This window comes from Pongo pygmaeus, chromosome 2 (genome assembly GCF_028885625.2).
Source record: "Pongo pygmaeus isolate AG05252 chromosome 2, NHGRI_mPonPyg2-v2.0_pri, whole genome shotgun sequence".
Classification (NCBI taxonomy): domain Eukaryota; kingdom Metazoa; phylum Chordata; class Mammalia; order Primates; family Hominidae; genus Pongo; species Pongo pygmaeus.
In genome coordinates, this window is record NC_085930.1 from 16,859,275 (window position 1) to 16,884,274 (window position 25,000).

At 35.5% G+C, this 25,000-nt stretch overlaps 1 protein-coding gene across 1 annotated transcript in view; it reads left to right on the top strand.

Annotated features, from left to right (window-relative positions):
• Positions 1 to 25,000, top strand: part of ROBO1 (roundabout guidance receptor 1) — a 1,000,765-nt gene that overhangs the window by 912,464 nt on the left and 63,301 nt on the right. The window contains exons 11-18 of the mRNA XM_063661467.1: positions 8,563 to 8,768; positions 10,319 to 10,400; positions 10,582 to 10,750; positions 10,835 to 11,001; positions 17,183 to 17,304; positions 18,044 to 18,275; positions 19,487 to 19,608; positions 22,028 to 22,199. Of these exons, the coding sequence (XP_063517537.1) occupies positions 8,563 to 8,768; positions 10,319 to 10,400; positions 10,582 to 10,750; positions 10,835 to 11,001; positions 17,183 to 17,304; positions 18,044 to 18,275; positions 19,487 to 19,608; positions 22,028 to 22,199 (1,272 nt within the window). The remainder of the gene's footprint in view (positions 1 to 8,562; positions 8,769 to 10,318; positions 10,401 to 10,581; positions 10,751 to 10,834; positions 11,002 to 17,182; positions 17,305 to 18,043; positions 18,276 to 19,486; positions 19,609 to 22,027; positions 22,200 to 25,000) is intronic.

A 25,000-nucleotide genomic window follows, 5' to 3' on the forward strand; every position in this document is an offset into this window, starting at 1 on the left:
CATGACCCTGGCAAGGGATTTGTTACTTCTGAAGCTAAATTTATTGTAGTGATTGGAATAATATTTTCACTGTCAATTCCAAAAAGTAGATGAAAGAGCATTTAAAGAAAGAAACATCGTGCCTCTCAGGGAAGAAAATGGAACACGAATAAAAGAAGAGAAGCAGGAATAAAAGATGCTTACTCTATATATTCAGTATTGTTGATCTTTTAAAACTTCTGATAATGACTCAAATAATCAATATAATAGCAGTTGCTTTCTAAATTAGAATCTGTGGAGTCATCTTTGACTCCTCATCTTTCTTTATCTCTGTATCTATTCAATAATCTTTTTAATCCATTGAGTTGTCTTCATCAACTCCCAGAGCTAGTCATCTGTAGTGTGAAATTGTAACAGCCTACTAATTCCATCCTGTTTCTGGTCTTCTCCCCAAAATTACATTTTCTTATTGTTGCTAGAATATGTTTCTCTAGACCACTCTTATTTTCCCAATTACGTAAACTGAAGTATAATACGCATGCCGTGAAGTAAGTAAACTAATGCAGCTTGATGAATTTATTCATGCAATGACTACTCCGATCAAGATATGGAACATTTCCAAGACCATAGAAGGCTTCCATTGACTCTTTTCTAGTCAACAAGCCTCTCGCTAGCAGAGATAATAACTTTTCTGACTTTTATCATCATTGATTCCTTTTATCCTTAAAATCCAGCTAAATGAAATCATACAGTAGATACACTTTTGTGTATATTTTTGCCTCAAAATAATGTCAGTAAAATACACTTATGTTCTTTTTTGTTGCTGTGTAGTATTCCATCACATAAATAGACCACAATTTATTTATGTACTCTCTTATTGATGCTATTTTCAGCTTAGGGTTTTTATTAATAAAGCTCATTATTCCTGTACATGTCCATTGTTGGGCAGGTGCACTCGGTTATCTTGGTTTGCCTTTAGTGGACATACGTACTAATTTCTTTTTGTTTTCCCATGTATTTGAAATATAAGTCTTCATCAGATATGTATATTGGAAATATTTCTTCCTGGTCATTCTCTTAATGATGGTTTTAGGGATTAAGTAATTAATTTTGCTGAAAACCAATTTTTTTTTTTATGATTAGTGCTTTTACTCTTCTGTCCTACCTTGAGGCCTTGAAAATATTCTTCTATGTCTTCTTCTAGAAGCTTTATTATTTACACCTTTGATATTTTGCGATGCAAATTTTTTTATCTATCTTGAGTGAATTTTTGTATATGGTATGAGTTCAAAGTCAAAATTCTTTTCATTTCCCCAACATGAAAACTAATAATTCCAGCATAATTTATTGGAAAGATTATCCTTTCTCCACTGAATTGCAGTGGCATCTTATCAAAATTCTAATAAACATAGGTTTGTGGGCCTATTTCTGGTCTATTTATTCTATTTTATGCCACCCAAAATGCTAGGATTATAGGTATGAGCCACCATGCCCGGCCCATATGTGTTAATTATTGTAGCTTTATACTAAGTCTTAAAAACTGGTGGTATAAGTCTCCACCTTTCTTTCCTTGTTTTGGGTTTGCTATTGAAGATCATCAACATTTTCTTACAAATTTTAAAATAAACTTGTGAAAATTTCACATGTACACACCCACTCCCTAAACAAACAAAAAATCTGAATATTTAATTTTGATTTTATTTAAATTGTTGAATAACTTAAGAATTCACATCTTAATCTGACTCAATTCAGGGAAACAGTATGTATCCCACATGTATCTCTCAATTATTTAGGTCTTTAATTTCTCTCAGCAACGGTTTGTAGTTTCAAGAGTAAAGGCTTTGCACATATTTTGGTACATTTATACCTAAGATGTTTCGTGATTTTGATGTGACGGTGTGTGTGTATATCTACAAAAGTCCTAGCCAATATTGTATCTGGTGCTAAAATATTAAATTATTTCCCCCTGAAGTTAGGATCAAGAAAAGCATGTCCATTATTGCCAATTCTGCTCACTATATTGGAGGTCACAGGCAATGTAGGACGAGTAAAAGAAATAAAATGTATAAATAGTGAAAGAAAGACATAAAACTGTTTTTACGTGCAGCTGACACATTTTGTACATAAAGATTTCAAAATAATCTACCTACAAACTATTAAAAATGAATGAATTTAGCAAAGTTGCTGGACACAAGGTTAATATAAAAAAGTCAACTGTACATTCAAGCGCTTGCCTCATACAATTCGACAATAAAATTATATTATTATAATTTTACTCCTACATATTATAATATATATGATTTTTATGTGACTGTATAAATATATTTTTTGACACGACTGTGCACACAGTCATATAAAAAAATATATATACACAGTCATATCAAAAATATATATTATATATATCAAATATATATACACACACAAATATATATTTTTGATATGACTGTGTGTGTGTATATGAATATATACATATATACACACACATATATACTATATATACACATATATACACACAGTCATATATATGTATATATACATATATACACACAGTCATATCAAAATATATATATTTGTGTATACATATATTTTGATATATATATTTTTATATGACATAAATGTCCAAAATGTGTCAGCTGCACATAAAAAGTTTTATGTCTTTCAATATTTCTGTCTTTTTTCAATATTTATGTCTTTCAAGTTTTATGTCTTTCTTTCAGTATTTATACCTTTTATTTCTTTTACTTGTCCTACATTGCCTGTGACCTCCCATACAGTGAGCAGAATTGGCAATAATGGACATACTTTTCTTGATCCTAACCTCAGGGGGAAATAATTTAATATTTTACCACCAGATACAATGTTGGCTAGGACTTTTGTAGATATCTTTGAATTTCAGGAAGTTCTGGAGGAATTTGTTAAAACATCAGTTTCATTATTTGCTTTTCTAGTGTTCTCAGGATAAAGTGTATATTCCTTAACGTGCTTTACCATTCATTATCTGCCCCCACTGCAGGTTCAGCTCTGAATACTGTGTTGCTGACGTGCCCTAATCATTGTGCTTGCCATGCTTCTCTTTTTTTTTTTTTTTTTTTAATTTGAGACTGAGTCGCCCAGGCTGGGGTGCAGGGGTGGGATCTCGGCTCCCTGCAAGCTCCGCCTCCCGGGTTCCCGCCATTCTCCTGCCTCAGCCTCCCGAGTAGCTGGGACCACAGGCGCCGCCACCATGCCCGGCTAATTTTTTGTATTTTTAGTAGAGACGGGGTTTCACCGTGTTAGCCAGGATGGTCTCGATCTCCTGACCTCGTGATCCGCCCGCCTCAGCCTCCCAAAGTGCTGGGATCACAGGCGTGAGCCACCGCACCCGGCCGCTTCTCCGTCTTGTCTTCTGCACGTTGTTTCCACCAACGTGAAGCTTCATTTCCTTCAAGAAGCCTTCCCTAACTCTTCAAATGCAGGTTCTATACTCCAGCCCCTGCAGTATATACATAGATTGCATCCTATACTTTTTTGAGTTCTGTTTATTTTCCTATGTTCTTCATTAGACATTAAGTTCCATGAAGGCAGGACCTATGTCTCTCTAGTCAAATTAAATGCTTGCTAGTATCCAACCAGGACCTCTCATGTGGCAAATTCTCCATAGATTTTTTTTTTTTTTTTAATGAGTGGATGAAACAAAGAAAAAAGGAAAAAAAACTAGCTTTTGGTTAAGTGAGAATTCAACACTAGGATTGTCTCTCTCAAAAGCTCAAACTCTTACATATTATACATGTACTGGCTCCAATAAGCTAGTATGACCTAAAATATTTTTATAATGTCTTAAGTACATTACAGCCATTAAATAATGATTGCGAAAGCCATATAGTGAATTCGGTAATGATTGCTATAACCAATATATAGAGACATTAGAACATAGAATGATACATACATTAATAATTGCAACTTTGTAAAGCAACTTATATATAGGTATACATAAAAAAAGATTTTAGAAACCTATGCTAAAGTAGTCTCAAATATCTCCAATTTTTATAATTATAATTTAAAGCAAAGGTTTTCATGTGCCAACTGACATTACATTATCACAAATTGCTTGTGTTTGTGAGACTAGATCACACATAGACCTTTTATTAAACTATAAAAAACAAAAACAAAATCTCTAAATATCTTTGAATTTGGGATTCATCCCTACTAGCCACTCTAACACTAAATGTCCTGTTTCACCCTGCAAACTCTGGGGGTTTTAAGGTGATTTTGTGTTTGCTGTTTTGGCACTGTTTTTTAAGTTTTGTTTGCTTTATTTTGGAGCTTATTGATATTGTGAAAACAATTTAACACTGGTCTCATTCTTCATGGGTGAAACTAGAATTATTGCAAGTGCTGGAAATACCAGTATTTATACATTAGCAAGTCCAGAGCTTGGCTAGTAGGCAGAGTACTTTGGGGATACTATTTGTCTTTAGCTTCTTGACCTTTACTGTTTGCAAGCAGAACAAAGACAAAGGCAGAAAAAAACATGAAGCACAGAAGTGGCAGCTGCCTTTAAAATGTTGTGTTGACTGTAGCTGTGACCTATCCCTAATAACATTTGACTCAGAAACATACAAATTCTTGTCTTCTATTTAACTGAACATCTTTCTTCTCTTTACTATAATATCAGAATGTAAGAAAACAAAGTTAATGATTACTACATAATGCAGAAAATTTAAAATCATTCGTATTCATCTCACAAAATATATAGATACATAGTGCCAAGAGTGTTATATTTTATTTAGAAAAGAGATTTGCCAGTTACTACTTGATTTGGACAAGTCACTTGAACTTCCAGAGTTTCAGTTCCCTGATTTCTAAAATGGAATAATAATATTTTATAGCCAAATTTATAGATTTCCAAGATACAATATTTGCACTTCGTAAATGGATGATAATTATGCTCTTTATCTGCAGTGTTTAGTGGTGTATAAATGTGACTTTTTGTACATGAACTAATCAACGTGTGTATATTCTGTTCTTTTTCTCTTAAAATTATTTCATAAATATATTTATATATATTAACATAGACTTCATGATCGCTATTTTTGAGGTGACAAATTACAACATTCTGATTATATACCCTTATTTTGAGGGGTTTTGAAGTCTTTCATTAAATGTGGGGAAAAGACAGCTAAACTTTTATAACCCTTTTATAACCCTGCTGATATATATATATATTTATATATATATAAAAAAAATGTAACCTAGCTGTAATATATATATTTTTATATATATATATATATATATAGACAATGCAGCCAGCTCAGTGAGTGGCTGGTCATTTGAAAGTAGCACATTGTATCTCATTTAGTATTCTGAATCAGTGCATCATATAAATGCATTTATATATATATATTCATATATAAATATATGTAATACAATATATATATATTTATAACAGGTGGTGTAACCCTGCTGTAATATATATATATTTATAACAGGTGGTGTAACCCTGCTGTAATATATATATATTTATAACAGGTGGTGTAACCCTGCTGTAATATATATTACAGTACCTGTTATACCTGTTACACTGCTTATACCATCACTACCTCCACCACTATTATTTTTACACTGACAATAATGAGCTACAGTGACTAATAACAAGTTATAGGATAAGCTTATGTAGGGCCAGGCACTATACTAGAAACTTTTCACACATGAACAATTTCAAATCTAACCATAACTCATTTTACCAGTGAAGAAACTGAGGCAGTGAATGTGAAGATGTGTACCCAAATTACAATGATAAGTAGCAGAACTGACATGTTTGCACTCTCCAATAAGGTAGCTACTTACCATATGGGGCTATTTAAATTTGAATTTAAATTACTTAAAATTAAATACAATTGCATATCCAATTCCCCAGTTACTCTGGCTACACTTACATGTTCAGTAGTCACTTGGAGCTATTGGCTACTGTGTTGGAGAGAGAGTAGATATGGAACATTTCTGTTGTATGGCACTAACGTCTTCTGACTGCAAAGTCCGAGCATTTAATCACTTTGTTAAACATTTCTGATTCTTACACTTCCTACTTTATTTCTGGATAATTCATTCTAATAATTCCAACAGAAGATCCTAGACCTGAATATGAGGTTTGTCTCATTCTAAATTAAGGTTTGACTCATAAATGCGGTACATTCTTTGGTGTCTGTAAGTGCAAACCTTTTACGAGTATTTTATTCTACTTCGTGACATCAAAAACTTTCATTTCTCTACCTGGAAACATCAAATTGCTTTAATAAACCCTTAAATGTTTCTCTTTTTTTCTGAGACAGGGTCTCACTCTGTCACCCAGGCTGGAGCGCGGTGGCCTGATCAAAGTCCACACTGCAGCCCTAACCTCCTGGGCTCAGGTGATCCTCCCACCTCAGTCTCTCAAGTTGCTGGGACTACAGGTGCATACCACCATGGCCGGCTAATTTTTTTTTTTTTTTTTTTTTTTGTGAAGATGGGGTTTTGCCATGTTACCCAGGCGGGTTTTGAGCTCTTAGGCTTAAGCAATCCACCTTAGTTGGCCACCCAAAGTGCTGGATTACAGGCGTGAGCCCCAGTGCCTGGCCAAATCTTTCATCTATGATTTACATAATAGTTTTTTTTGTTGTTGTGTTTGTTTTACCAAAGAGGACACTAGTGATACTACAGTGCATATATATGTCTAGCCTTTTGCAGTTAGCCAAGCAGTCCCTTATCTGTTCCATTTAAATATGCGTAACAAAGCCTTGCCTGAGCTATTTAGAAAAAAATGTTATTACGCTTAATTGATGGATTTAAAAACAATACAAAACTGAGGCTTAGAGAATTTAAGGAACTTGCCCAAAGACATATGGCAGATGCTAGAGCTGATCCTTTTCTTTTACTGCTTTATTTTTGTTAAGTATACATTGTAAATTATACCAAAAAAATGGCATCAATAACTGGTTTGGGATGGAATGGGGGGGTGTGGATGACACTAAATAAAATACAAATATCAAAGAACCATAAAGAGAGAGAACATTGAATATATTCCCAGATGTTGGATTGTTTCTAAATATAAGACTACCAAATTTAAACCATTCTTCTACTGGACTTAATTATAATCAGTTACAAAGAATATTCCTCCTGCCAAGTTTCAAACTCTAGCCTTCTAATTCACCCCTTGGTATTGCAAATTTCACCCTAGTAACCAAGATATAGAAGAGAATTGGAAGAGTAGAGTGCAAATGCACAGCTGCTGATTTCACTCCCTTGCTTTCCTGTTTATCTTTTCTTTTCTTTTTTTTCAGTTTGCATGCACAAAACTAATATTTATTGCATGACAAATGAGGAGCAAATTAAAGTGTGACTCCAGCTTGTGAAAATCTTTGGTTCATAAAGCTTCAAACATGACGGATCCAGCTTTGAAAATTATTGCCTCCAAAATTTAGTTACTCTGACAACCACTTTTCTTTAGCCAGGCAACTTAGAATCTTTCTGCGTACATTTGTGTCTTTTAAAAATTTTTCATTAACATTCAGAAATTTCAAGTTGAATATTTAAAGAAAATTTCTGAAATTTGGTTTTTAAGTCATTAAAAAAAAACTATAGAGTTTCATATAAATAGCCTAAGTCAGGGGATGGGAACACCTCTTCAATGTAGAATTTATTCTAGTTCCAACACAGTTGTTCTATGTTTTCCCCTAAGAAAGACTTCATGTCAGATAAAGATTTTAGATTTTAGATTTTTTTCATGTAATCATGGGGATAATTGTATTTACACATAATAAAATTGCCTCTCGTTGTTATTTTCCATAGTATGTTATACTATTATCTAAGGTAACGGAGTTAGCAGAGGCACGTTCCCAATCCTATTAATCCCAATAGAGAAGGATGGTGTTTGCCAAGTTAGAACATCATTTTGACTTGTCTCTTTGGATCAGCCAAACAACAATGTATTTGGGCAATTTTCCAATTTCTTTGAATTCATTACAGTTGGGTAATTTTCTCCCATGTATATTGTAATAGAAAGAATTATAAGATAAAAAGACACAGGGAACTCAATCATACTGATTTACTAAATTATGAAAATCCAATGCACTTTTTTGGATCCAAAATTGTTAAACATGCTGATATGGTACCTTGTTTCTTTTTTTCTGTTGTACAAAACAGTTATGAAACGTCAATTTGGCTTTGCTTCATTTATTAAAATTTATCTCATATGTTTCCTTGAGAGGAATGGTTTTTTTGTTATGTTGTGTTTTTTCATATTTTTGAGTTTAAAAAGTGCAGTATTCCGACTCTGTATCTACTTCACCATCCACAATCCTAGTTCCTGAACTCTTTAAATAGGCCTCTTGACAATGCAGCCAGCTCAGTGAGTGGCTGGTCATTTGAAAGTAGCACATTGTGTCTCATTTTAGTATTCTGAATCAGTGCATCATATAAATGCATTTTGAATAATGCATGTCTCCTACTTTAATTACTTGTTTAATTATCTTTTGTTTGTTTCAAAGCCTAGAGCAACTGCTGTTGCTTGGATGATTAGAAAATTGCTTCCAGTTGCAGAAATCTATTTCCTGTTGTTTCTTCTGGCAGTGATTGCAGATCGGCCTCCCCCGGTTATTCGACAAGGTCCTGTGAATCAGACTGTAGCTGTGGATGGCACTTTAGTCCTCAGCTGTGTGGCCACAGGCAGTCCAGTGCCTACCATTCTGTGGAGAAAGGATGGAGTCCTCGTTTCAACCCAAGACTCTCGAATCAAACAGCTGGAGAACGGAGTGCTGCAGATCCGATATGCTAAGGTAACTTGGAATGGCACCTTGCGTTTCTTGTTTTGTTTCACTTTGTTTGTGCCTCCAACAACTGGCATTGAAATTTCAAATTTTGCAATTAATGAAGTGTTAAATGAAGAGTAGTAATATATTTTTAATTTGATGTTTTATTTTTTTCAGATATTTCATTGTATATGTTTGAGATGATTTAACTCATAATTTAGTCCATGGCAGGTAATTTAAGGTTGTGCGGAGGAGAAGAAAGGATTTCTAAGAACCTACCGAGGAAAGTAATGAGGGTTTGTGAGAGAATAAATATCTTCAAAGTAGTGGTACGATGCAGTCCTTCCTTCCATAAGGCATCTTTTAAGATATTTACCTGTATCATTTTATGTGCAATATGCTTAGATAGTTCTTCTATCGTATTTGTTTCATCATTTTGCAATGGCAAAACTATACATGCAAACAAAAGCCATAAAGCAATGTACACACCGAGTGTACAGTTCAAATCAGAATGCTCAACGGTGGAAAGCCCACAGGTTTGGAGGAACCATTTAAGGATTTACTTTCACAGGCATCACATCCCATGCCTGCTCTTTCGGGACTTTATTGTTTTGATTTTTCTTCTTTTTTTAGGTCAAGATCAGACAAGCTCCTGAGGCATATGAAAGAATAGTCCTGGCATCAATAAATATAAATTTCAGTTACTTTATCTCCTAGTGTGGGTGGTTCCTTTGGAGTATTGGATCAGCATCACAGTTCACTTTAAGTGCCACAACAGTTAATATGTTGTGCTACTTTGTGACTATTGTGACTTGATTCCTGCAATTGCCAGGGCAAGATGACAACATTCTTTCTTTATCAAATGTTACTTGAAGATGGTTATTAGCTTGAGCAGAAGTAGATGGGTTTATTATCCTGCTGCTGATTTCAAAGTTGAACATGTAACCTGTTTGCTTTCTGACATTCAGGTTTTAAAAGGGAGTGAGAGTGTTCATTCCAGCTCGGGTTTGGCTTTGTACTTCTTAAACTGCTTTAAGTTACAAGTTTTAAAACCCAGAAAAGTCAGTAGTTTAAGAAAAAAATTCTATGATGCCTATCCTTTTTCTGTTGATCTCATATGTCCATAAAGTTAAATATATAAGTAAAATATGAAATAGCAAGAATAGCCATTGGTTAAACTTTATCAGCCTTATTGTATGACTTATTAAACATAAAGATATATTTTAGCAGTAAATATTAACACTTTGAATTTGAAGAGTTGTATGCCTTACCTTGGGAATTATTGTCCCTGAGACTGATGATAATATATGCCCTGAGGCTGATGATAGTATATGCTAATGCAATTAAATATTTCTTATTATACCATTAGAACAATCATATAAAATCTCTTTTTTTATACTGATGTAATATTTTCCTTCACATTCAATAAAAATATGTTCAACTAAGGGGAAGTTTCTGGTTAGTGAATTTTAATGCAGTTATCCATATTCATGGATCATATACAAACCTGTAATTGCTTTTCCAGCCCAGTGAGTTCTTGATTTTTCCAAATATTTATTTTTTGTCTGCCTTCTCAGCTGGGTGATACTGGTCGGTACACCTGCATTGCATCAACCCCCAGTGGTGAAGCAACATGGAGTGCTTACATTGAAGTTCAAGGTAAATTAAATGGTGTGTTTCCCTTAAAATAAAGCTTAAAATGCAGTTGTTTACTTACTAGGATATTGATGAAGTAAATGTCCTGTTCCCTGAGTTGGTGTATGAATATGTTATCTGCATTTATAAGCTTATCTGTGTATGTGTAAACATCTTTTATTTTGGCCTTTTTCCTGCTTTTTAGAATTTGGAATTCCAGTTCAGCCTCCAAGACCCACTGACCCAAATTTAATCCCTAGTGCCCCATCAAAACCTGAAGTTACGGATGTCAGCAGAAATACAGTCACATTATCATGGCAACCAAATTTGAATTCAGGAGCAACTCCAACATCTTATATTATAGAAGCCTTCAGGTAGAGTGAAGGAGATGCTTCCTAGTTGTTCTTTTTTGATTCTCCATTAAATATGCATGTTCTAACCTGTGTGTCTATCCTTAGCCATGCATCTGGTAGCAGCTGGCAGACCGTAGCAGAGAATGTGAAAACAGAAACATTTGCCATTAAAGGACTCAAACCTAATGCAATTTACCTTTTCCTTGTGAGGGCAGCTAATGCATATGGAATTAGTGATCCAAGCCAAATATCAGATCCAGTGAAAACACAAGGTAAATATTGATTTACTTAAACCTGTGACACCTACTTATCCTTAGATATTATAGTTGCACAGACAAATCGCTTGTGTTACATGCTAGAATTGTACATTTACAGTGTGTTGTTCAGGTTGCCCAAGTTGCTTAATTAATTTTTAATATACAAACACAATGTCTACAAACTTTATTATTTTCTGGACTAAGCATACCAACATAAGATGGATTAACAAAGAGAACTGTTTCTCTTAAAATTACAGATATATCAAGACAGAAATATTACGTGAGGAGATGGAAAGTAGAATGATGGTTACCAGAGGCTGGGAAAGGTAGTAGGGTGGCTGTGGGGAGAGTGGGGATGGTTAACGGGTACAAAAAAAAAATAGTTAGATATAATGAATAAGATCTAGTATTAGACAGCAACAAGGTGACTGCAGTCAACAATAATTTATTGTACATTTTTAAATAACTAAAGTATAACTGGGATGTTTGTAACACAAAAAAAGGATAAATGATTGAGGTGATGGATACCCCATTTACCCTGATGTGATTATTATGCACTATATGCCTATATCAAAATACCTCATGTACCCATAAATATATACACCTGTTAGTACCCATAAATTTTAAAAATATGTGAATATTTGTGTATTCTATTCAATTTCCTGAATTTCAAATATGGTAACATGTAGGTGTACAATCTTAATCATATTATAATTGTATTTAAAATTAACTAAATTTTATTTATAAGTTCAGTACTCATAACCTTCTGGCTGAATTTTTAGATTACAACCCTAATCAAATAATACTCTTGAGATCACACGAATGTAAGAGATATCTGGAAACTTGTTATTAATTCCTCAGTCCAGTCAACCTCCAACAAAGCATGGAGAAAATACTTTAGGTCTTTATTTTGTTTGGCCTGTCTTTATTGTCTTTTAAATGAAACTTTTAAATGAAAAACACCTACGTTGTGGGCAAAGCTACGTTTGAAAAACAGATAAAAGAAAAATGAACATGTTTAAAGCTGCTTCTAGAACATTTAAAACTGGAAATTTTGTTCCTTTGGACCAAATGTTGGGTATTCTGCATACTATCTTTTGTGAACAGAAATTACTTTTAGCTTTCAACAGACGGATTATTTTTACCTCTCCACACTCTTGCTCATCCTATTATTTTAGTGCTCTAATAGGGGTAAAATTAATATACTGGAAAAAAAGAGATGAATTTGAATCATCCTTTACCTTTTATTTTTGGAAAAAAAATCACATGTCATTGTAAATAAAATGTGCTTGTTTTTATATTAGTAAAGAAAGGTAATTTTAGAGGGGAGTGATTCGAACTATAAAATTATTTTCTCAACATACAGAAGGATAGTGTTTCTATCTTAAGGAAACAAAGGAAAAAAGAAAAAAATAAGACTTGGTTATTTTAATAGAAACAAGTTATACACAAGATGACTGAGACTTAAACTCCTTTGTTGCTGGTTTGGGAGAGGGGTCTGCCAGCCATGTTGCTGTTTTGTTACTTCAAGTATGTGCATAAAGAGTTTTTTCGGAAGCACTTTTTGTTTCAGAATTTGCAGAAAAACACACCAAGTTGTAGAACATGTCCATGTTTGTCTGTTGTGTGAATGTAACACACCCATAGCTCATATTTGCTTTATCAATCACCTCTCCAGGAGCTTTACTATACTTGCAGCCTGCCTTAAGGCAGTCTGAGGTTTTTGATATTAGATACACATTTGTAAAGAATGTAGAGCTAATGACAGCTGTAAAATGAGTTTAAACTTTCGTCCCCAGCACAGTGGTCTCCAGCCAGTAGACTCTAACTGAAAGGTTTTGGTGACTACAGCTTAACACTGTTTTGTCCTGTACTCACATGCATGATTCTGTAATATGTAACCTCATTTGTAAGTGAGGAGTAAGTTAGCATTCTGTCTGAACATTCATTTAGTCTTTTTAACATTTCTGTCAATTTGCCTTTGCATATGCATAGCTAGTGGAACAATGTATTAGTCTGTTCTCACGCTGCTAATAAAGAACTTCCCTGAGACTGGGCAATTTATAAAGGAAAGAGGTTTAATTGACTCACAGTTCAGCATGGCTGGGGAAGCCTCAGAAAACTTACAATCGTGGCAGAAGGGGAAAGAAACACATCCCGGTTCACGTGGTGGCAGCAAGAAGTGCAAAAGTGCGCAAAGCCCCTTATAAAACCATCAGGTCTCATGAGAACTCACTCACTATCACGAGAACAGAAGCATGGGGTAACTACTCCATGATTCAATTACCTCCTACCGAATCCCTCCCGTGACACATGGGGATTAGGAGAACTACAGTTCAAGATGAGATGTGGGTGGGGACACAGCCAAACCACATCACTCTAAGTGTAATGAATCCTTGTCAACTGGAATACTAGAAATATAGAGAAACAGGCGTACAATTGTGAAATCAAAGACTTTTTTAAAAAAAATTTCAGCTCCTCAATCTACTAGCTGTGTGGCCTTGAGCAAGTCAGTCAGCCCTTCTGAGATTCCTCACCTATAAAATGGGGCTAAACATACCCATTCCTCAGGATTGGACAAGGAATGAATTAACCAATCAATATATAAGTATATAAGATTCAGATGTGTTTTCTATTTTATCCCATAAAATCTGTTATTGGACTTGTATTTCTTTTAGTGTCAGGACTAAAAGTAAAGGAAGTTCATAAAATTTGTGGATATCGTAAAACTGAGAAAGACAGCTAGTATGTCAAATAAGAGAATCAGAATTAAATATAGCTCAACAGATTGGACTGATGGGAGAGTGCTAACTATTAAAGTTAATAGAGCAAATTAAAAAGTCTGGTACTTGAACTTGGGTTTAAAAAATTAGCTGTAAAAGGATAGACTAAAGACAGCAGGCTTACGGGAAGTATATGTGAGTGTGTCAGGGCTTTTGGAGTGGTCTGACTTTAAAATAAAACACCCATCTGAACCTCCTGACGGATGTAGTTGCCAAGAGAACAAATGTAGTCTTAGCTGGCACTAGAATTAAGCCTGGATCAAGTAATTTTTCTCTTTTTACTTCGAACTATTCAGTTCATGAATGGAGTAATGTGTTTGTTCTGGACACTACATGTTCAGATGGACTTCTAAGAGGAGGACAGTAGGGATAGTCGATGAGGCTGCATGAAAGGCTGAAAATCACATCATATGAAAAGACCTTCAAGGATCTGGGTATGGTTAGGCCAGAAAATAATAACATCAGAGCAGACATGACATCTTTTCCTTAACGTTTTAAGAGACTGCCATATGGAATAGTTATGCTTATTCTAGCTCGAGGCAACAGAAAAGGGCCCATGAGAAGAAGTAAAATTGAGGCACATATCTTGCCTGTTCTTGCACTTCATTTGAGGCTGTAAGCCCTGGATTCCCACCGTAATAAGAGCCTGGGGAATCACCTGCAAAAAAAACTTCACTGGAGGGAACAGAACGCAAACACAGCAAGGAGAAAAATGAGGGCTGAGGAAATTCAAGAAGGACTTGTTGGAACGTGATTCATAAAGGAGCAGGCATAATTTCTCTAACCGTTTCTGAAATATGGTTGCAAAAGAATCTTCCCCAAGTGTAGATACTTATGAATGAGCTGGGGTCAAAAGCTAAAGGTGCACAGATACAGGGCACAGGTTCCCAGTAGAGAAGTCAGGTAGACCTATGTCATGTTTGGAGTTAGAGCCTTGTTATGTGGTAATCAAAGTGTGCTTTCCCAAAGGCAAGATTTGATTATGCAAGGAAGATGAGATGAGCACCTGGCAGGTAGGGGTGACGGTCATCGAGGCAGAGGTGCAGCTGTTGTTACCATTGTTAGTTACTATGATTCTTCACCCATGTGTCCTGTCTGTGTATCATTCTTGAGCCCTAGTTTTAAAAGAATCTATACAGATACATAGAATATATATATCATACCTAAGATGATGTCAGTTATTATCAATGAGTGGGGCCTGGATAGTCTCCCCTCAGAGGTTGTGTATATGAAGTTTTAACGTTGGGGGAAACAGTTTGGCTGGAGCGGTTAGGTTTTCTTTAAGTCTAACTCTGAATGTTGAGAAAGACCTTTTACATTGTCATATATTTCTTTCAGGAGGAGGAGAACAAAAACAGTAAGAGGATCAATTCATAAACGTCTCAAAATTATATTATTAGGTGTCACTTTCCCTTTTTCTCTCTGCTGTGAACATTTCTATTATAATGTTATAGACTGCTGTTGCTGTCATGGGTACTAGGTGGGAGACTCTAGCAATTTTCATGAAGGAACTGACTGGTAGGTTTATCTCAAATCAGAGGAATTTGGGATTGGGATGCAGATCATGGCAGTTATATATAAAATGGTTATTTCTGTATTTGAAGATACTTTCTGAAAGGGAGATGATTTTGTGAGGATGGGAGCTTACGTATGAGGGAAATACTTGGAAGCTGACATAATGTGTGTGTTTTCCATAGATGAATACATTTTAATTGAACCTATGTTTATTAAGCAACACCTATGTATATGGCACTATGCTATATACTATGGATCCACAATCCCTGCTCTCAGGAAAAGCACTTTTTATGTCTTACCACAAGACAGCTTTTACCACAGCCCTCAGGATTAGCTACCTTTGATGCCACCATCTGAAGCATAAGGAAACTGAAGAATAGTGAGGTTAAGAAATTGTTCCAATGTTAAGTGGTTTTTAAGTTGCCGAGGTGGGATGCAAACCCAAGTCTGTATCATTCCAAGTATTTCGCTCTTATCCTAGACATGGATGGCAGCTTAAGTCATAGGAGCAATTGAGACCAGTGGGTAAGGAAGAGATGGAAAGGTGACAATCAAGTGTTTACTACGTAGAGGCTGTGAAAATAGTTATCCTGAGGGCAGGTCCTAACCACCAAAAATATCGGTAAAGGAAGATGAAGTATGGAATGCCAGAATTATCCCAGTTCTTTTTTTCTTCATCTTGCTTATTTATCAGCTTAATTTCTAGGTTAAGTAAAAAACAACCAAACAATATGTAAGAGTGTTTGATATCAGTCTTGATGTCATCTCTTCCACGTGCCTAGCTTCCCTGGACTTCATCCAAGGTACTTAGCGGTCTCATTCTTGGTATTCCTGCTTTTGCTTTCTACCCAAGATCAATTGTTTGAAGGTATTTAATGATTCAGTAAACTAAAATTCTCATTTTAATTTTTTTAGGTAATGGGGAATCATCTAGAATGTAGGTGCCAAAATACAATTCTTTGAGAAAGAGAATTCTGAAGTCCAAAAGACATTTTCTTCACTTCCTCCTGTGTATTCCCTGTTACCATTATAAACAAAGCAAAACATCTGTGTTTAGAAAACTGCTTCAGAAATGGGCAAATGTTTTTTTGAGTGTAGACTTTAAGAAGCTTATAAAAAAATTAACATTAGTAGCCATTTCATTCTTACTGTGTTCTTAGTTTCCTTCCTAAAATTTTGGGGCTTTTGAGATTAAGAACTCTTTATCAAATTTATCAAACCTTCTTTACTATGCTACAATAACTAAATCATCATCAATTAAATAAACGTTAAGTACTTTTTTCTCATGAATCTAATCAGCTTTATTTTATTTTACTTCCTTGCTGGCATCTGTATCACCTCCATCGTAGCCACTAACTTACCATATACCTTCTATGAGAAAATATCCAAGTTCATCTTAAAAGATGTAAAGTATCTGACTTCTTTCTGTTCTTGGTTTTCACTAAGCATATCTCCTTTCTTTCCATTGCTTAGCCACTCTGCTGCAATTTCAGTCTCTGTTCTGTCTTGCATAGTTAGGATCACTACAGAAGGTTTTCACAAACTCAGGGGATTGCCCTAGTGCCCACATTTTCATCAGGAAAGTGATCATTACACGGTAGGAGGGGCCACCAAATGTTGTTATTTGCCATTGTTGTCTTTGCTTCCTGCTCTTTTTGCCTTTCTATAATACATGTCCTCTGCGTTCTCTCTACTCTCCCTCTCTATCCCCTCTTACTTTCCTGATCCTAATAAAAAGGTTAAATTATTTCTTTTTTTTTTTTTTTTTCCAAATCACAGCCTGGCTTGGATTCTTCTTTACTGAGAATTGCTATGAATGAAAAGTTTGTTTTACCATGCTTTCATTCAGTTCAGTAACATTGTGTAGAACCTGACACAGTTTTCTTGAATTGTTGTAGATGTTCCACCAACAAGTCAGGGGGTGGACCACAAGCAGGTCCAGAGAGAGCTGGGGAATGTTGTTCTGCACCTCCACAACCCTACCATCCTTTCTTCCTCTTCCATCGAAGTGCACTGGACAGTGAGTTGTTACAATATTTGATCTCAGTTTTAATAAGCGTCTGTGAGATCATTGTAATGCATATAAAATGTAACTATCTGTTGCCTACTTGTACATTAATGATAACTTTATAGTGTAAGCACTGTTTATTACAGTAGCTATTAGTTTGGCTTTAAACAGAAAAACGTTGCATCTTGAGCATATTTTTTTCCTATTGTGCTGCAGTAGTGAACTTGACCTGTCTCAGGAAAGAAACAGATAGTATTAACTATGATATGTAACTTGTGATAGGATCATTATTACATGAATCTTTTAAACTTAGAAATATTTCCAGGTAGCATTAAGTAGGCTTTTAAAATCAGAAAGTCATCAAACATTTTAGCTTCTCATCCCCTTGACCCAGGGATGTCTTACATGCAATGTCAGAGCTGCCATCAGGCCTCACATTTCTGCATGAAGCATAGAAGTTAATGCCACAGAAATTTGTATCACCTTACAAAAGATAGTGGATTTTTTTCAGTATTCTACTTATTTGAATGTTTTAGCTGAAGATTCTTTTGGATTTTCTATGAGCACACTCATGTTGTCCACAAATAATGATTTTTATTTTTTCCTTTCTAATTCTTACACATTTCTTGTGTAAGAATGTGGGATGAAGCCAGACAGAATTTTGTGCATTTTATAACGTTTAATTTTTATTATTTTCCAATGAACCAATACAATAATATGAATAATTACATTTTACTTGTCTTTTTAATAGGTAGATCAACAGTCTCAGTATATACAAGGATATAAAATTCTCTATCGGCCATCTGGAGCCAACCACGGAGAATCAGACTGGTTAGTTTTTGAAGTGAGGACACCAACCAAAAACAGTGTGGTTATCCCTGATCTCAGAAAGGGAGTCAACTATGAAATTAAGGCTCGCCCTTTTTTTAATGAATTTCAAGGAGCAGATAGTGAAATCAAGTTCGCCAAAACCCTGGAAGAAGGCAAGTATGACGAAGCGTATGATTTCCATGCATTGCAGTATGTTTGTTAGAATTTTATTAGCTTAATTTAAATTGTTATAATGTTAATAGTGGCATTAATTACTGACTTTCTTGATATTCAACATATATTTTGCTAACAGTATTTGTTTATTTAGAAAACTAGAAAAGCAAAATGCTATAATAGTTGACTTGCTTCAATAGTGGCCTACCTCAAATATGCAAATGTGAACATTTTACTTAATGGCATATAGAAATTTAATTATTCAGAACTAAAATTCACATTTAAAAATGAAATTGTTTTCCGTTTGGTTTATTTTCCATTCAGCATTTTCTATTTGTTTATTTTGATCCATGATTTGAATAATGTGTTGATTTGCCCAGGACTTTCTGGGATTAGCATTTTCTTCCTAAATCTCATCCCTCTTAAAACACCTCAGTTCTAGACAAACCACTATAGCTGACCACCCTATTCCTAGAAATTAAACAGTATTTACATAAAGGTAAAAGATTACATTAACTAACAGAAGGATTTTTCCCAACATGTCTTTGTCACTTTGGCTGTATGAGTAATTATCATGAATGATTAATATTCATTTTCATACTTTTCAACATTTCGGGGGAGAACATGAGACTAGAATTACACGGTAGAAGAAATAGGAATTGTCCTGGGATGTTTGGTGGAAACAAGGTATTTAACTGTGGTTATGGAAAATTCACAGTGGCCGTGAATTAGCATTAAGTGAGCAACAACTTAGGTAGTTTGGGACTCTTCGGACTTGGATGAGATACATCTTTAAAACATATGCAGCTGGGCACAGTGGCTCAGGCCTGTAACCCCAGCACTTTGGGAGGCTGAGGCGGGCGGATCACCTGAAGTCACAAGTTCAAGACCAGCCTGGCCAAGGCGGTGAAACCCCGTCTCTATTAAAAATACAAAAATTCGTGGGGCATGGTGGTGAGCGCCTGTAATCCCAGCTACTCAGGGGGCTGAGGCAGGAGAATCGCTTGAACCCGGGAGGGGGAGGTTGCAGTGAGCCGAGATCATGTCACAGCACCACAGCCTAGACGACAGAGCAAGACTCTGTCTCAAAAAAAAAAAAGCATATATTGATATAAAATTAATACATCTATTATTGGGTTTGATATTAATTACCTGCTTTCAGTGTTCTCTAACACATTCTAATAACCTACATTTTAAAACAATTTAACAGCACCCAGTGCCCCACCCCAAAGTGTAACTGTATCCAAGAATGATGGAAACGGAACTGCAATTCTAGTTAGTTGGCAGCCACCTCCAGAAGACACTCAAAATGGAATGGTCCAAGAGTATAAGGTATGAGTATAATATATGTATATTAATATTCTGATGGACAGCCCCCACCATTCACAAAGAAAAAGCGGGCTGGTATTTGTTTATGGATATTTGGCGCCATCTGCTGGTCCACATAGCAACATGTAAAATTATTTTTAAAACACTTCTCTTGTTCATTCAGTGATTTTGAAATTCTGATTCGGGTGGTCTGACAGGGGCCCTTGCACATATATTTTGGTGAATCTTTTGGCGATTCTGATGCGCATCCTTAGTTAAGGCCCAAATAAGACTATACATGTTCTTCTGAGGAGCAAATTAATCTGTACGGTAACCAAGTATCCTGAGCAGAATTTTAAGTTTATTTTATTTTCAAAAGATTTTTAAAAACAAATTGAGAAACATCTTTATGAATTCCATTTGTGTATATGAACAGTGTATTTTTTAAGGTATTTAAAAGACTGCCATAAGTGCACTGTGGATGTTTTAAGATATTTCAAGTAAGATTTTCTAGATAATTGAGGCATTAAAAGGTAAAAGTCTCTGTACTTTTAAGTGTTTTCTTAAGAGTTTCAAGGCTGTCTCAATACTGAGGAGTGACAGGATACTATGCGTTAATCCATAAAAATAGAATGCTATAGAAGATTTTTAAGGATTTAAAATGAGGTGATGTCTCAGCTCTCAAGCTAAATTGTGGAATGTAGGCATTTTCCCCTAAGAGTCAGAACTCATTTCTCTCCTGAAGATATGCAAAAGGGTGGATTTCACGTAACTTCACGGTCAATTTAAAATAATAAAATGCTTTTCAGAACCTGATTGACTGGTACAAAATCAGTTTGTGGCTTTGGTTCAGCTGTATAATGTAAATGGGATTTAAAAAAATCACAAAAGAGTCTTTATTTCCAAATGGTCAGCTCCTGGTATAGGGTCTGACCATTTCTTGGTGTTATGTATTGAAACTATATTAAAATAATATTAACTTTCAAAGAAAACATAAAAGGATAAATGATGGAAGAGACTATGCTTAGATTTCTTTTAATCTCACTTCCTATTACAGTTTATACAATTGTCTACTTAAAGTTAATGGTATATATTGCTTGAGGACATCATAGGGAATATAGAGTATGTCAGCTGGGCGTGGTGGCTCACGCCTGTAATCCCAGCACTTTGAGAGGCCGAGGCAGGCAGATCATCTGAGGTCAGGCCGGCCTGGCCAACATGGTGAAAGCCTGTCTCTACTAAAAATACAAAAATTAGCTGGGTGTGGTGGTGCACGCCTTTAATCCCAGCTACTCAGGAGGCTGAGGCAGGAGAATCACTGGAACCTGGGAGGTGGAGGCTGCAGTAAGCCAAGATTGCACCACTACACTGCAGCCTGAGCCACAGAGCAAGACTCTGTCTCTAATAATAATAATAATAATGAGCATGTTTTTCTATAGATCATTTTCTTATGGAAACTGAGCTTGAACATTGTCGTGCACCACATCCAAGTTCTTAAACATCGCAGAAGATCACTCATTGATGAATCTTTTAGTGAAATTTAAAACAAGGATTATAGTATAGTTTGAAAATCTCAATTTCTTGAGAATAGTTTTCGATCACAAATATTATTAGCTAAGTTAATCAGGTAACTCTTTGTTATTAGAAGAATGCTGTTTTCACATCAAATATGTATTGCTATTTTTCATGTTCTCATGTATGCTGTGAAGGACTGATAGTCCCATTTAAATAGAAGATCAGAGGGCGAATTTTCTCTCATTGATAATATAGTTCAGTGTACCAGAGGTTGAATAAAATCCTAAGATGAGGCTCACTCCTTGTGTGCAGTTTTATTTTTAATAATCATATTTGTGCAAACTACTTTAGAATATTCAGAAGCTCTCCTTCCTTTTCAATCAACTACTCCGTATAAAATGTGATGTGCCAGTGCCAGTGCCAATGCCAGGCAGGTTGATCCCAGAGAACTGTTGAAGTAAAGTACGAGACTTGGAGTTTCCTACTCATTTTTGTTTTACAGTATCTGGTCATCTGTGTCATGCCTAGAATGCAAATGTTGAATGAGTATTGTTCTTGATCTGCATAGACACAGCTATCTGCAAGGTACTTATTTATCTGGCAAATAATGTCTTGGTGTTAGAAATCTAAATGAAGTGGGCTGATAGAAACTACTACCTTCGAGCACAGATTTGTAGACTTACCTGATAGAACCTTTTAAAAGTATATGAGAAAGTCATGAAGACGCCTTGAAACTACTTTCAACATTAAACTTGACCAGAAGATTGTTCATAGAACTAGATTTTAGAGAAAAATGACTTTGGAAACTTCTTATGGTAGTGCATGACAGTTTTGTACTCTGTCTAGGTTTAAAACTGCAACCCTGTGTTGATCTTTGCATTCATTTAGGTAATTTACCAGCTTGGTTTTTGTGATGTACTTCTTACAGGTTTGGTGTCTGGGCAATGAAACTCGATACCACATCAACAAAACAGTGGATGGTTCCACCTTTTCCGTGGTCATTCCCTTTCTTGTTCCTGGAATCCGATACAGTGTGGAAGTGGCAGCCAGCACTGGGGCAGGGCCTGGGGTGAAGAGTGAGCCTCAGTTCATCCAGCTGGGTGAGTGTCAGTGCAGATCCAATCTCTCGCTCTACCATGGGTCCTGCTTTGCTTTTTTGCATCTGGCTGAGCCACCCACCATTGCTAATTTAATAGAATCTGGAATATGGCTTAGAGCTACAAAAGTGTTAGCTTTACTTAATATATAGGAGAAAGAGAGAGAGAGAGAGACTAGATGTAGATATATGGACGTAGATATCTCAACTGAACTTGAACATATCCAAGCACACATTTTTGATATTTCAGGCAAAAGGTTGTCAATATTCAATGTTATCCTAATCCTGTCCTACATAATTTTTTTATCTATTCAATAAATACTATTAATTGAGCAGCAAGGATACCTCCGTGAACATGAAAGACAGTCTGCACCTTCATGGAACTCACAGTTGCTTGGATTTAAGATCAAACAAATAGGCCAGGTGCGGTGGCTCACACCTGTAATCCCAACACTTTGGGAGGCCGAGGCAGGCAAATCACGAGGTCAGCAGATCGAGACCATCCTGGCTAACACGGTGAAACCCCGTCTCTACTAAAAATACAAAAAAATTAGCCGGGTGTGGTGGCGGGCGCCTGTAGTCCCAGCTACTTAGGAGGCTGAGGCAGGAGAATGGTGTGAACCCGGGAGGCAGAGCTTGCAGTGAGCCGAGATCACACCACTGCACTCCAGCCTGGGCAACAGAGTGAGACTCCCTATCAAAAAAAAAAAAAAAAAAAAATCAAATAAGCAAACTTCTATTTAAAACTTAAACCAGATATTAGAAGTTTATAGCAATGACCAATTTATATTCACATGTAGTGTCTATTTAAAATTGTAATTGTTTATTATAACAAAAAGATAGATTGAGATGTCAAAGAGTATTGAAATATGTTTATATGCTGATTGCTTAGAAAGTTAAATGCAATTTGTGCCTCAAACGTGGTTAGATGAATCAAGAAAAAAAAAATCTAACATTGAAAGCTTCATTACCACAATTCACTCTGGGCAATATGGCATGAACATAAAGTACAAATTAGTAAGCGCATGCTAGTAAAATCTAAAACAAACAATAACAAAACAATGACAATACCATTGTAACTGAAAAGCAAGAAGAAAGGTTCAAATATTAAGAAGCTACATGTAAATTATGAATGATGCCAAGAAGCATATAGCACCTTTATGTTTTTGTCTTCCCAGATCAGAAGTTAAGCATTAGTAGTATTTTATTACTAGCAAAATATTAGTATATGTTACTAATATTACAATCAGTTGTTAAATCATCAAAAAGGATCAGATGTATGAAGCTTTGTAATTCACAATTACATACTAGTTTTGCATGTTAATAATATTGGTGACATCCTGGAAATTATTTCAAAACAAAATTAAGAAACACCTGGTTTTCATAAACTTCATTGCTATACATAAAGAACTTCACATTTATTTTGAAGAATATTATGGATGTTCCATTGTTTAGACAATGCGAGTTGCAGTAATAGATACATTTGCAGAGTTTCTGTCCTATGAGACAATAACGTCTACCAAAGTCCACTTGTGGGGTGGGGACTCTGTTGCACACAGACACTGAGGATCATAGGCGGATGGGTTAGCCTCTTTATCACAGGGCTTCTGAAGTGAACGCTGGCCCTGCAGCAAGGGGAGGAGAGAAACACATTGTCTATGGGAGTGTTCAGTGGTACAGGTCTAGACATGGTACACATGACTCCTCCCAGTGTGACTGCAAGCAAATGAACGGGGTCACTACAAAACTAAGTCACTGGCTAGGAAGCCTCCTCCCAACAGCTCTATTATATGAGTGTCCCATTCAAGCTTTTAGGGGAAAACTTGCTGTCTCTGTCACAGCCATAGGCTAAAATTTGATTTTTGCACTCACGTTACCACTAAAAACTTATCCATGTAACTGAAAACATCCTGTTCTCCAAAAACTATTAAAATATATTTTTAAAAAATAACCAATGATTACATATAGAAATAAAACTTTCAAACGAAAAATAGCTCCCAGTTTGTTTCAAGCAACACAAGAAACTGTAACTAAGTAAGTTGTTTGATGCATCTGTTTCACGTTTATATAAGATGTGGAGGAAAACAGTTTATATTGATAAAATAGTTGATAGTCAAATATTTGCCCAATTTTATTAAATTTCAGTATTAATTTATTAACATTGAAATAAGTTAACACTGTGATGACTCTATATATTGTTGTTGTTTACCTATTTTTATGACTGAAGATTATTTAGTTCTATTTTTTGGAAGATAAATTGGGAAAATGACTATGTATAATTTTATTTATTTAAGATTGAAACCATGGGGGCTTAAGGGCCAAATAGGTTTCCTTGAAATTATAAATGAGTTCCATTTTTCCATATCTTAATATAGGCTCAGCTGCAGTGAGACAAAGACTGAGCCAGCGAGTGGCTGTTTTAATTCATTAGTCATACCACACTTGAGTCTGTTAAATCCGTCTGGTTGCTTGCATAGGACCTCTCCTGGCTGTTTCCATATTATCTGAGGCTACCCATCTTAACCTTGCACAAATAGCCATGAAATCTATAAACCTAGCAGATACAAAGAATGTATTAGGAATAAGAAGGATAGCTCTGCTCGGTGAACTTTAAGAGGATGACTTCTTAGGAACTTTAAGAGGATGCTCTTAGGATAACCAGAGGTAATAAAAGAGTCTGGAACATGAAATAAAACTTTCATTCAACAAACAGAGAAAAGCAGGTAACTGCTTGTGAAAATAGGTTTTTCAGCCTTGACCCTCTATAGAATGAGATCTGGAATTCTGTTCAAGAACAAAGCAAAC